Source organism: Populus nigra, chromosome 1 (assembly GCF_951802175.1).
Source record: "Populus nigra chromosome 1, ddPopNigr1.1, whole genome shotgun sequence".
In the NCBI taxonomy this organism is placed as follows: Eukaryota; Viridiplantae; Streptophyta; class Magnoliopsida; order Malpighiales; family Salicaceae; genus Populus; species Populus nigra.
The window spans coordinates 17,747,657-17,760,547 of NC_084852.1; the positions used below are offsets into that span (position 1 = coordinate 17,747,657).

The following is a 12,891-nucleotide window of genomic DNA, read 5'->3' on the forward strand; positions in this document are numbered from 1 at the left end:
CATATTCTGAATTGTATAGAGAATGTCATTTTGATTCAAAAACCGAGTTTGATTTCTTCAAGCCAGACACCACCTCTGTCCCTAAACAATCCCAGTATAATTTTGCAATTTTCTGAGATTTTGACAGTGAAGCCCCTTAGACAGTCCCTTCATTTGAGGCTATTGTTAAGCTTAGAGTCGCAGAGTGCTCATTTTCGTTTTCTAAGTGCATGGTGGCTTATGATAAGAGGCATGTTTTTAGGTACGTGCCACAAGGTGTGAGAGGGAAAAGTAAGGAGACAAAGTCGTTGAATAAGTTAGAAAAAAAGGACGTTGTTCCTTCAACAGTATGTCATTGTGGGTGGAGAAGAAGGGTTTCAAAATGCTTTGAAGAAACATGCTGGAAAGATTAGCCCAGGCGGTGTTGTGACTGTAAAATCGAATAGAGTTAAACTGGAGAAACATGGAAAGTTGAAGAGTGGTTGGAGTAGGAAAAAGAGAAGTTAACGGGAGTAAATTATAATTGTCGAACCATAAGAATGCTTCCTTACTTGAGCCCATATGAAGGTGGCAAAGGATCGACGCTTGAGATGGAGCAGAATTTGATGGTTATAGATGCCATGGATAATTAATTCTGCAACTGTTAACTAGACCCAAAAAAAGAGAGCAGAAAAACAGTCTAAACAATGGATACAAGACGCAGTTTTAATTAAGAAAGCCATTGACCCTTGATTTCAGATTTCTAGCTATTTCTTGGTGTCATTTTTATCAATGTAAGGTCACTTACAGGTGCTTTCTGACTTAATTTTTTTGCTATTTGCTTCAACCTGACAACACATTGACTTCACCCTCCCTTCTTCTTTGCAGACCTTTTTTCCTTCATTTAATCCCTAGAACTGCTGATTCCTTTTTCATTTGCAGGGTTTCTCCATCAACACCTGAGCAATCTGTTTTCCTTTCACTTTTGCATGCCCCTCTAGACTACTACAACAACATTTTGCTTGGCTCTCTTGCAATGCATTGCTGCTCTTTTTAGATTGATGTGGCATCTTTTTGCTGTTAATTAATATAATACAAATCTTTTGTTATGCTTTTTTGTTGTTGTTAAATAGAACAGTGTGTATGTTGTTTTACTTCACCCATAATCATAGCACTATCAAACTCGCAATTATAGCACTATCAAACACATTTATTTTACCTAGTAATATTTTATTTCTTGTATATTCACCCATAATCATATAAACAACGTATAGCATCATAACATCATTTTAAAGAATTGACCATGAATCACATGGATTAAGACAACCGTAGAACTATTTATGCTTCGGCTGAAGCTCCACCATGGCCGATTATTATGCTGTAATTCAACATAAACTCGGCCCATAAAAGACCACTATTGCAATTGGATGCATAGTAAACGGTCCCTTGTGTAAATATATCGAACCTAGATTTTGGTACAAAGTCAAGTCCTCTCAAACAGTCCGATTTCCAAAGAACAATCGGATGATCCTACTCAGATACAGTACAATTATTGCCTAAAATTTTCTCATATACCTGAGCGCCATATGCTCTCTTATAAAGAGCTTTGGTTTGGTTACTGCCATCCGCACACAAATCAATCCTTTGAACATATCGCAGGGCTTCACAAGAAGCACATCTTGATCATATCTCATTTTAAACGTCTGATCTTCTTTGTTGAATCTATAATGCTTTGGCCTATTTCCTGGTGTTTGAACTTCAACAGTTTGTCAAGCTGACAGGCAGCCTCGGGGAAGCAATCCTCCTTCAAGCAAACTTCCGAACAAAGGCCAAAGAGAACCATGTTGATGTCTTCCTCAAGCTGAAGGCTAAACAGGTGGTTGAAGACCTGAAGATGAATAGCAGGATAAGACTCAGAAAATAGCAAATTTCTGATACAGTGAAAACAAATAGCATTTTGTAATAACAAAGCCAACTCGGGCAGAAAGAGGGGGAAGAGAGAGACAATGCCGCAAGGTAGAAGAGAAAATGAGTATGAAATGTCCACACACAGGCACATTAAACATTTAAGAGGATACCACGTTAGCCCTTCAATACAAGCATATCCCGGATCTCACATCCACCTATTTATGAGCTCACCTTATACTATTATAAACCATCTTAGCCAGGTGAGGGTGGCTACAACTATTCTTCACTACTCTAGAACGGTCTAGACTCAGAAACAATGAAAAATGCATTCAGCTACTTGAAACTCTAGAAACAAGTCCTTAGGACATAGACACGAAAATATTCTTCGATGAATGAAATATGAAAATCTTCCTCACCGCTTTCATCCTTGAAATAATTGTGTCTTTAACATCTGGGGACCTTGACACCAAATTGACAATGAAGAGACCTTGCTCAGAAAGGGTATCTTTTACAGTCAAAAGAAAAGACTCTTCCACAAAATCTGCAGCTGGACAGGCCATTCCTGAGCTGTACAGGTAAAAAGATGAAATTAAAAAGAGCACAAGATCCTAGAGCATGCAGCGACAATTGCTTCATTGATATATTCAAATGCAACGAATTACAATATTTAAACTTACCTCGAGTCTGAAGAGTCCACGTCAATGATAAGTATGTCAACTCTAGGTCTTCCTCTGCCCTCTGTGTAAGACACACTGCCACTTTCATCAGGTGAAGGCTTTGTACTTCCAGAAGCATCCTCAATTCCATGGATGGCAGGCAATCCATCAGCCACAGCGAAGTTTTTTACCTCTCTAACAAACCTTATCCCATCAGCTATATGTACCTACAATGATATAGCAAAATCATCACTTGAATAATGATATGTCTTCTCTGTTTTTGCATGTCATGAAATCCAGGAGTATAGTCATCAGTTCTTTTAGTCATCGCCAATTTTTCAAAAAACAATAAATAAATTTATGCTTTAATGATTAAATTGGACAAGTTTTATAGTATAGAGTGGCTCTAGATAATTGTAAATCATTGATGCTCTCACAATTCTCATCAGATCCCTGCAACGTTTGGTTTCTTTAGTAACAATAGTTTGTGATGCCATACCACAGCTCCATTATAGATGTGAAGAGATCGATTAAGGATTAGCAAAACCAGCTCAAGTCTGTTAGTTTTAGTTCAAACAGAAAAGATGGTGTAGATCTTAAATTTCAAGTCTTACCAATCAAAATAAAATACAGAAAATCAAAACAATTTCAAATGCAGGAGGGCAGCAAGAGAAAGATCACAAAGAGAGGAGATCACCCAAGGAAAGATCGAACAGAGTACACACAAAAAGTAACAGAAAAGGCAGAACTTATAAGAAGACTCTAAAGTACCTTCAAATGTTCATCTTCTGCAAAACCAAAGTAATCCCTTGCAAGGCTAAGTACCACAGCATCCAACTCCACCACCTGTGGATCAGATGATTTGTCAAACCAATCCCGTCAAGTGATGATCTCAAAGAATGATGTCTATAATTGTTCCACCTTTCCCCTTCTGAGATGAATGGGAATATTTTTAAATCATACAATTACCTCAATCTGCAAAGAAGGCATGCATCCATGGAGAAACATGGGAAGTATGCCAGCTCCAAGACCGATGATAACAGCATTAACCTGAAAATAAAATGCTGCTAAACTTAACCAGTCTCAAGGGCAATCACCATAATCTCACACATAGGATAAGCTCTCTTATGCAGGAATAACTGTAGGTATGTTTAATTTCAGAACCACCCATTTGGTTGAATAAATCATTTGTCAAACATAAGAGATCATGGATGGTTTGAGAAAAACAGTCCTTTTCACTTGAAACTGAATTATTAGACATAGGATCATTTCAGAAAAAAAAAAGAAAATGAGAGAAGAACTGTAACACATACTGTTTTTCCAGTCGATTCCACACTTTCCAAATAAGAAGACATCAACGTAAAGCCAGAAACGATTCCCATATGATAAGAGCTGGCCATATAATCATGATATACCTTCAGTATCTTGCTTGATGCTACAATATTAAGAAGAACAACATCAAAGAGAAAAAAAAATAAACAGAAAAAAAAAAATGGAAATCAAGCCAGTTCTTTATCAGGACAATGAAATGCAAGAGAAATAGCCCATGAATCATATTGAATATGGTAAAGACAGCATATATATTTTAAAATGAAGTTAAGAGAGCATCCGTCTTCCTTATTCTGGCTCTGACAGCATTAAGAAGACCAATTTGGAAAAGATATCATACAATAAAAAGGCTGGAGGTTTTAATTGCAACGTTTGTCATTCAGTTATTTTGAAATAGAAGACACTTTATCTAAAGAAACTTGTCATGGCAGTCATGCTTCAAGGTAAAATAATTTGAACAAAACCAACAAGCATTAGAATTACATGAGACAAAAGAACAAATACAATCTGTTAAATAAGATTGATACTAAGATTAAAAGCAAACCCAAGTTCGCCAAAAGGCATAGCAGATTCTAAAATTGAAGCAGAAGTAACAGATATGAGTTATTACCATCATTCCGTTTCTGGCTTCCCTTTTTCTTCGATTTGGAAGAACTAGTTTTCTTCTTCTCTTCAACAATTTTATGAGAAGATTCATCCCTTGTAAGAAGAGCTTCAGACTGAACAAGACCCTCTGCTCTTTGGAAAACAAGGCGGCGGAATATCAAATCACTAGATGGAAAAGGACGACTGACATCATCAGCAACATTTTCATAAACCACGTCTTCAACAATTATTGACCCAGTTAATGAAGAGGTAACCTACAGAACGTAACCAAGGTTGAACTTGATGAGTCTACATTGGTTAATATGACATTGAGCATATATTGAGCATTTCTCGAGTTATGTTCTTCACTTGAGTCGGTAAAAAAATGGGAGACCAAATTAACCTAAACATCATTCCCTTTCTTCTTCATAACAAAAGAACTATCCTCATTCTCTCTAGAGAACTCTTTTCTCTCTATCCCAACAGGAGTACCCCCATCACGACCTCTCCTTCTATCACCCACCACCACCCACAACTAGAGACCAGGCCCACCATCAAGTCTCCCCAGACCTTCTCCTTGGAAAACCCAAAAACTATTCTCCGTAATAAAATCGCCTTTTCTCTAACTGTGCAGACACATCTCCACAACTCTACCACTCTTCCAACCACCTACCCAAATCACCACTTCTTTATCTATGAGAGAAGAAAAGCAAGTACCGGATGGTCTTATAAAGAGCACGAGTCGCTCCACCTACAGCTTGTGCTTTTAAATGGATATTCAAGCATATTAACAGACCAAACCATTGTGTTATATCTGATTGCTATTCTCGGGCTGCTTGCCAAGCCCATTTTGTTTACATTCGTTATTTATGCAATAGGTTGTGTTATTGTGTTCAAGCAAGATCCAGGGAATGCATTTTAAAATGCTGGTAAAGGATAAGCAATCCTGTATCAAATTTGCATAAAGCTTGGTGATGGTTTCTACAATGTATAACCTTTCCACTTAGTCTCTTAAAGTTCTAGGTTAGAATCCTAGTCCAATTTTTTTTCATTAATTCCTTTCTCACTCTAAAAGGATGAAATGATTATTTAATTTTGGAAAACTTGTCTTTTAATGACATAAATTATATGAGATACTCTGGATCATCAAGGTACAAACCATAATAACTGAAATGAATATGCAGGGTGGGTTTTATACTTTACATGAACAAATAAATTAAGAAAATCTACCAGTAGAGCTGATCATAGAGAGAAACTATGTAATAACTTTTCTTCCATTATTTACATTGGAATTTCGTTTCTTTTCTTTTTCCTCTGTTTTGGAAAACAGCTAAAACCAAGTAAGAGGGTATTTAACTCACAAATGCCAGTTGCATGCGTTATCATGACCAAATAGAAAATGAAATAACATTATAAGAGACGTACAAACCTTATGCACAGTTTTTCGTTCTTTGATTCCATCACCTGCCATCATGAAACTGCAGACATGATGTTAAATTCAAGTGAGAAAGATCATAATTCATTGAATACATAATGACCTCCACACAAAAGGTTAATAGTTCTCCAGGAAAAAAAAAGGTTTGCAGAACAATAACAGTTCATTATAAGTTGTAAACCAAAACAAAGCTTTCTTTTTCTCATGGCAGCGAAGTTGTTAAAAGGAGAAAATTATGAGTAACATACGGAATTTGTGCTGAATTATCATCTTTTCCAGGTGCCAACTGTTTAACCAGAGGAGATAAATCCTTCTGAAGAAAATCCACGAGTTAAGTATTTGTACAAATAACTTGACATAATTAAAGAGTTGACATCTCAAAAGATATGCCGAACTGAAAAGAAGTACCTGAATATCATCCATGCTGGCATTATTGTGGCTACTGTCCATTATAATCTTCATTCAAAACAAAAAAATTTGGTTAGAAGTTGTAGTTCCACAAATTTCATTGGACCGATATTTCTTCAAGATAATCACAACTCTGATGCTAAGATGCTACCATTATTAAACGAGCTGCCTTTGAGCTTTCAACAACTAGCCACTGTCCTTCTTCTGAAGAGAAGAGCCATTCATGAGCTCGAGTCTGAAATCCCACATTCAGTTAAGTATTGCAAATAGAAAACAGCAATTGCCCAAATTGTGTTTGATTACTGAAGCTGAAACAAAATGAATTTAACACTAATGACATCCAAATTTTTAACCGTAATGACAGCCTACATCACATACATGCACACTAATCTCTGCACTAGCATGTTTGCATGAAAATCACATAGAAAAAGAAATAAAAGAAATGGTAGAAGAAAATAAGATGAATAACTATGAAGATTAATACGTGGAAGCTTATTTCTGTAAGCCAAGCAATGATTTGCTTCTTTTTCTGTGTCCCAATTTTAATCAGCCCATCCACCCACCCAATAATCTCTAATGACCGGTTTAAAAAGGCACGGCGAGGCATACCCCTGAAAAACATTTCCACTTACAAAAGTAAGAAATGTCAAAACAATTGAAAAATGAGGGGAGGACAAGTTACATCCCTGTCCAGTTTGATGGGTGTTTAGACCATTCTAGCTGGTAATGATTTACTAAGGGAAAATTGCTATTACTCTTTAGAGAACATTGCTTGGTTGCAATGGCATGATGTTCTGAGTTTGCAACCACAAGAATGTAGCTTAGAATTCTGAGAAGAACTCTGTACAGGTACTGAAATGTAAGATGTTTAAGATTGTCACCAAAGTCTCCCTTCCAGACCCCAATGCAACAGGACCTTATCTTGGCAATGAGTTTAGGACTACCATGATTCAGCTTGAATCTAAGGAAACATATTTCCCAAATTGACAACATGACTGTTTTGAGAAATATAAACAGGAAATGTATGTAATGTTAGCCGACAATGCGGACCAATAATTGCTCAAAGTAGGTTCCGCCAATAGATGGCGGCATATATGTGCCATTGCCGAGATAAGAATGGAACATCAAGGCACAATGCAGTCATTTCCTTTTTCTTTCTTTTCTTTTCTTTCTTTCTTTTTTTTTTTTTTTTTGAGAAGGGCATTACAGAATTTTCTCCTAGAGAAGCAACCAAGCTGCATATTTTCAGATTAATAAACCAATAATTATAGTTTCCATGAAATGCATCCAAACAATATACTATTCAGCGTACCTTTGGCACAATGAAAACCCCACAATGATAAGTGAATTGGCTAGAGCTTTCCTTGGCATCAAGAACTATGGCTTTGTAACTAAACCGGGAGTCGCCATTCCCTCCCAAAGTAAGCTGAAAACGACGACCTAGGCTAAGCTTTGACAAGTCACCTTTAGCTCCAATTAACAGATCTTCAAGAGAGTACAGTATATCAGGACCAATGGAATATTCTTTACGAATTTGATTCTCATTTTCAAGGGCTTCATGTAGACCAATAGCCTAAAAAGCATCGGCAACCATTGTCATACATCCATGAGATTTTTCTACCAGGAATTACTCACAAAGTACCAAAAACAATATACAAAGCTTACAATAAAGGCAAACTATAAGTATAAATATTCCCTCACTAATACCATTTCAATTCAAGACTTAAATCATAAGTCTTAGCCCTCTTTAAAATCTAACACAGTCCATTCTGTAAATCTTATTTGCTCTATACTATTGTCATTGAAACCTATCATGTATCAAAAAAAAAAAATACAAGGAAGCCACTTTATGATACCTGATTTCCAATACAATCAAGAGAAGAGTGATCAAACAATGCCGTTATGAAGTGCAAAGCACTAGAATTCTCTTTCTCAGCAACAACCATAAATGTACGCAGATCAGGCTTACTAGAAGGTTTCTGTGGTATAGCCTGAACACTCATTTTCCACCCAAACCGGAACTTAGAGAAGAGCAAAGCTGAAAAAGGCAATGTTAAGATGTAACCTTAGAAGTGAGACACATCCACATAAACAACAAATAAAATAAGAGAGCAATGGCAGGCAAAATGGATACCTAGAACATGAGATTCTGCAAGCGTCAGGCAAATAAACTTCCCATTCAACACTCTTTTCACCTGTTAATAAAATTTACTAGCGAGTTTAGTTTTCTCCAAAAACCAATGAAAATACACATAAAACAAATGTATGTACAAAGTTGAAGTTCAAGAAACCTCTGATAAATACTGGTTTCCCAACTTCGGGCCAAGTTCTGGCTCCATCAAAGCATCCAATCCCCCTTTATCAAGAACAACATCAAAGCTCTCATCTGCCAACTGGTAAACATTGTGATCAAATTTAGTGAACTAAAGAGGAGACCAGCAACCTAAACAGCAACAACATTAAAAAGAGAACGACGGGCCATTGGAACCATACCTGCATTTGAGTCATGTCCATGACACGCCACCGCATACCAGGCCGATCCCTCACATTCCTTCTCAACATATCAGAAATCACAACTTTCGAGAAATCAATATTCGTTATCTCCTTAAACCCTGCATCATACAAATTCTCTGACAGCTTCGAATTCCCGCAACCCGGAACCAGGATTTTCAGCAGCGGAGAAGAAGAAGAATGGTTTTCATCATTTCCGGCGAGAAGAGAGAGGAGGGGATGGTGGAGCTCAGTCCACTCGGCGTACCACTCGAAGGAGTCATCAGTGCCTCTGATAGTGAAGAATTTGTCCCAGTTTTCTTTGCTTGTGAAGTCTCCTAGTGTTGTTAAGAGTTCCTCTGTTGAAGCTTTCGATGATTGTTTGTCTTTTTTTCCCATTTCTTGAGGCTTTGGTTTCTCTGTCTCTGCCTAGTTTGTTCGTGGAGTTTTTTGATTTCTCGAGTTTCAGTAGGGTTTTTGAAGGAGGGTTTTCGTATTGGGCTACATATAATGGGCTTTTGTACCATATGTATTCTGGGCTTTTGAAGACTTTGGTTTCACCGAACTCAAGTTTCATTGGACTATCTGCTACAAAGTCAATCGGTACCTTTTCAGGTCGAATGCAAAGCTATTTAAGGGAGGTTTAGAATTGTGTTTTAAATAGTTTTTTATGTAAAAAATTAAAAATAATTTTTTACATTTTAAATTATTTTTGATATGTTAATGTCAGAAATAATTTAAAAAAATAAAATAAAAATATTATTCTAATACACTTCTTGATGGAAAAAACTTTAAAAAGCAAACGATATTATATTCTCCAACACCTTTTTTGAATTACATAATCAAAGGCTCAGGTCATAGTTTGGATTGATAGGGCTAATCAAGATTGATGCGATCAATCAAAATAATATTATTTATTATACATATATTAACTTTCAAATAATAGTTGACCATGAGACCCCTGCAATACACTTGTATCATATTACATAGCATCCAGCATATTGACATATTTTGGACGTGGGACAAATGAAATGCCATTTTTTTTCTAGTAGCAAGTGGAACTCTAAATTCTATTTAGCTACAACTTTTTTTAGTTGGTAGATGCTAAAGGCTAGGAGGCAACAATGAAAGGGGAATATATATATATATATATATATATATATATTCCATCTTGCAAATGAGTGTAGGTGGAAGATGCCATGTTGGTCCGTTGAGGCTTAATATAAAGAATCAAGATGGAAAATGGCGAATCCTAATTGTGTGAGAAAAGGATCTTAGATGAGCTAATATATAATGGACTGTGGGCAACCTGTGTTTCGCCAATAAAACATTAAGATTGATATTTAAGTTGCAGTGTAATCTGCGGTGTACCAGTTTATTAAAACAATATTTTTTAGGGTTTTTTTTTAAAAAAAATAAAGATTTTATTTACTTGAATTATCCCTAACTCGTAATTTTGGTTGTGGACTAGATCAAAATAAAAATTTTGATCTTACGATGTATCAGTTTGCTAAAACAATATTTTTTATGGTTTTTATTTTTTAAAAATAAAAATTAGATTTATTTAAATTAATTCTAACTAACTCGTGATTTTTATTCTGGACTAGATCGATTTTCTTTTACAAAATAGCCGAAAATAAGATATTTCATCCTATACCCAAAGCATCTATATCACTTTCTTACCATCACAATGAAAAAATACCTTAAATTCAAAGCATCTATATAACTTTACTCTGAAACATACCAAATACTTCAAGAAACTGTGAAAACACTGCAATGTTCTTATATAATCAAATTGCTTTATATATAAACATATCTTGAAAGTTTTGTCCAGCAAATGAATGTATCAAAATCTTCCCAAAGAAAGGCTAGTGCGATATATGCACACGAACCCACTATCCGACTACTAACAAAACTAGGCACAAATCCTCACCACCCCCCTTCGAGTTCTTCTCTAGCTCTCACACTCTACTATCAAGGCTCTTCCTTTTATGCATGAAAGCTGAAATCCAATCCAAATACATAAAAGATGTTTCTCAGCTTATTGGGAAGGCATGCGTGGCTTGCATTAAAAGGGGTGGTCCAAACAAGACTTCCTTGTAAAATCAACAAGCATCGCAGATTCCACCCTATTGGTGGTCTGCTAAAAACATGCATGCACCTTTGTAAAACCCGGGTCATCAGCTGATTTAGTCAAGAATGCACCTTTGTAAAACCCAGGTCATCGGCTGATTTAGTCAAGAATCTAAGTTGATTTCTTGACTCTGTTGACTCGGCTTTCAACCATTTAACTTTTTTATAAAAAAATTTATCAAAATAATACTGTTTTGATTTTTTTTTAAATAAAAGTCCTCCCTCTTAATCCATGACTCGAAGCTTCCTCCTATCATGTTTTACAACTGTGTGCAATCTGTGTTAAGTGTTATCAAAGTGAGATAAATACTGGGCTGTCCAGGAGGCGCTCACATGTGCTTTGTTTGGATATAGAATCAGAAAATTATAAATAATTGCAAGAAGTTGCTGTACATGGCACAGGATTCTAACCTGGAAAGGTACTTGTGTGATATTTAAGGCAGAGATGACAAGAGATAAAGTTTGGTTGATTGTGGTTTCTGGGGGTTGGGATGATGGTTCTTCTGCCACATACTTTTGCATCAACTTGAGATAGATAGATCGATAAAGAGATGCTGTCACATGCTAAAGCATAGTGCCTCCATTTTTATTAACTCTACGTCGATCCAGCGTTGCCGGCTTCTGCATCTAATTCACTTTATAGGTTTAGGAAATCGAAATATAGAGAGAAACTAGTTTATTGCACACGGGTTCCATAAATAAAAAAATCCCAACATGAAAAAAATATATTTAAATTTCGTGTAATTATTCCATATTCTTATTAAATTTAACCTAGCTCATTAGCTTTAAAATCTCTCGACTTAGTTTCTTACTAAGCTCGAGTTTAAAATCAACCCACGTGAAAGCTGTCTTCATAAGACCTGGTCGACTTGATAGGTCCTAAAGTAACCCAAATAATCGATAATAAAGCATGGTTTGACTTTAAGAAAAATCAAGGACAATGTCTTTTTTATTTTAATATTATGATGGTAGTTCATTGAATCAACCTGGGTTTCGTGGTTTAACCCGTTAAACTCACGACCCAGATCATATACTTCACTAGATTTAACAACTTTGTTTGTTTTTTTAAAAAATAATTTTTTTCATAATAATATGATAATAAAAATAGACACTCGTAAAATTAAACACCAATCAAATAACAAGATATTTGTTTGTGACTGCGATACCTTTGTGGAAAACAAACTGAGACAAATTATAAGGATCAATTCAAAACCAAATATTGAATGATAAAATTAAAAAAATAAAACCCAAAAGGATTCAATCGTAAGAAAAAATTAGGGTATGTGGTTATTGATTTGAATAGATTCAATAATCTCAGTTAATTTAATAATATAATTAAAAAAACAAATAAAAAAACCCAATAAAAAGTTAATGACCAATAAAAAAAAACTTGAAAATATTATGAAAAAAAACCCTCTAAATATTATTAAAAGGTTTTAAGGATTTTATTTGATAATAAAATAAAATTGAATGAGAATGGGATAATCTCATAAAAAAAAATCAAAGTTCAATTACCAGTAAATCAAACATTGAAGAACAAATTGAAAAAAATTCAATTCTAAAAAAAAATATATATATGACTGAAGTCAACGTGACAAATATTTCCAACATGAGATCAGGATAACTAGTATAAAAAAAAACCCATGAAGATCATCTCTCAAGCAAACTAAATGGTAATAATTAAGAAAATGTTATCATTTTCTTGTTTTTCTTAATTTAAACTTTGGGTTAATATTAAGAAGAACTATTATATTTTAATTATTTTAAATTAATGTAAAAAATATATTATTAAAATTACATAAAGATTTTAATCTCAATTGATGCATCATCTAATTAAAAACATGTATACCGTTAGGTAAAAGAAATCATGAGGATTTGTTTTTGTAGTATTTATATGTTATATCCTAAGTTAGAATTATATTTATTAAAAGTGATTTAAGGCAATATTTTTTAAAAATAAATGCAATATAAACTAAAAGATAAAAAACA

General features: G+C 34.9%; 1 protein-coding gene across 1 annotated transcript; it reads right to left on the reverse strand.

Moving 5' to 3' along the window:
- Positions 1-1,386: 1,386 nt before the first annotated feature.
- LOC133680694 (uncharacterized) lies at positions 1,387-9,229 on the reverse strand. Its single transcript, XM_062103720.1, has 16 exons — positions 8,773-9,229; positions 8,571-8,672; positions 8,414-8,474; positions 8,136-8,317; positions 7,592-7,852; positions 6,431-6,514; positions 6,280-6,327; positions 6,120-6,184; positions 5,866-5,914; positions 4,462-4,711; positions 3,836-3,957; positions 3,492-3,572; positions 3,294-3,368; positions 2,544-2,749; positions 2,283-2,433; positions 1,387-1,846 (listed from the first exon to the last, which is right to left on the reverse strand). The coding sequence occupies exons 1-16, from the start codon at positions 9,166-9,168 to the stop codon at positions 1,649-1,651; spliced, it is 2,331 nt and encodes a 776-aa protein (XP_061959704.1). The 5' UTR covers positions 9,169-9,229; the 3' UTR covers positions 1,387-1,648.
- Positions 9,230-12,891: the final 3,662 nt, after the last annotated feature.

What these genes read in the sequence shown, in the direction of transcription:
- LOC133680694 (XM_062103720.1), bottom strand. Translation starts at nt 9,168, where the DNA reads ATGGGAAAAAAAGACAAACAATCATCGAAAGCTTCAACAGAGGAACTC. An exon ending in GATAATTCAGCACAAATTCC is followed by an intron (nt 5,915 to 6,119) that starts GTATGTTACTCA and finishes TCATGTCTGCAG; the next exon opens with TTTCATGATGGCAGGTGATG. An exon ending in GTGGACTCTTCAGACTCGAG is followed by an intron (nt 2,434 to 2,543) that starts GTAAGTTTAAAT and finishes TTACCTGTACAG; the next exon opens with CTCAGGAATGGCCTGTCCAG.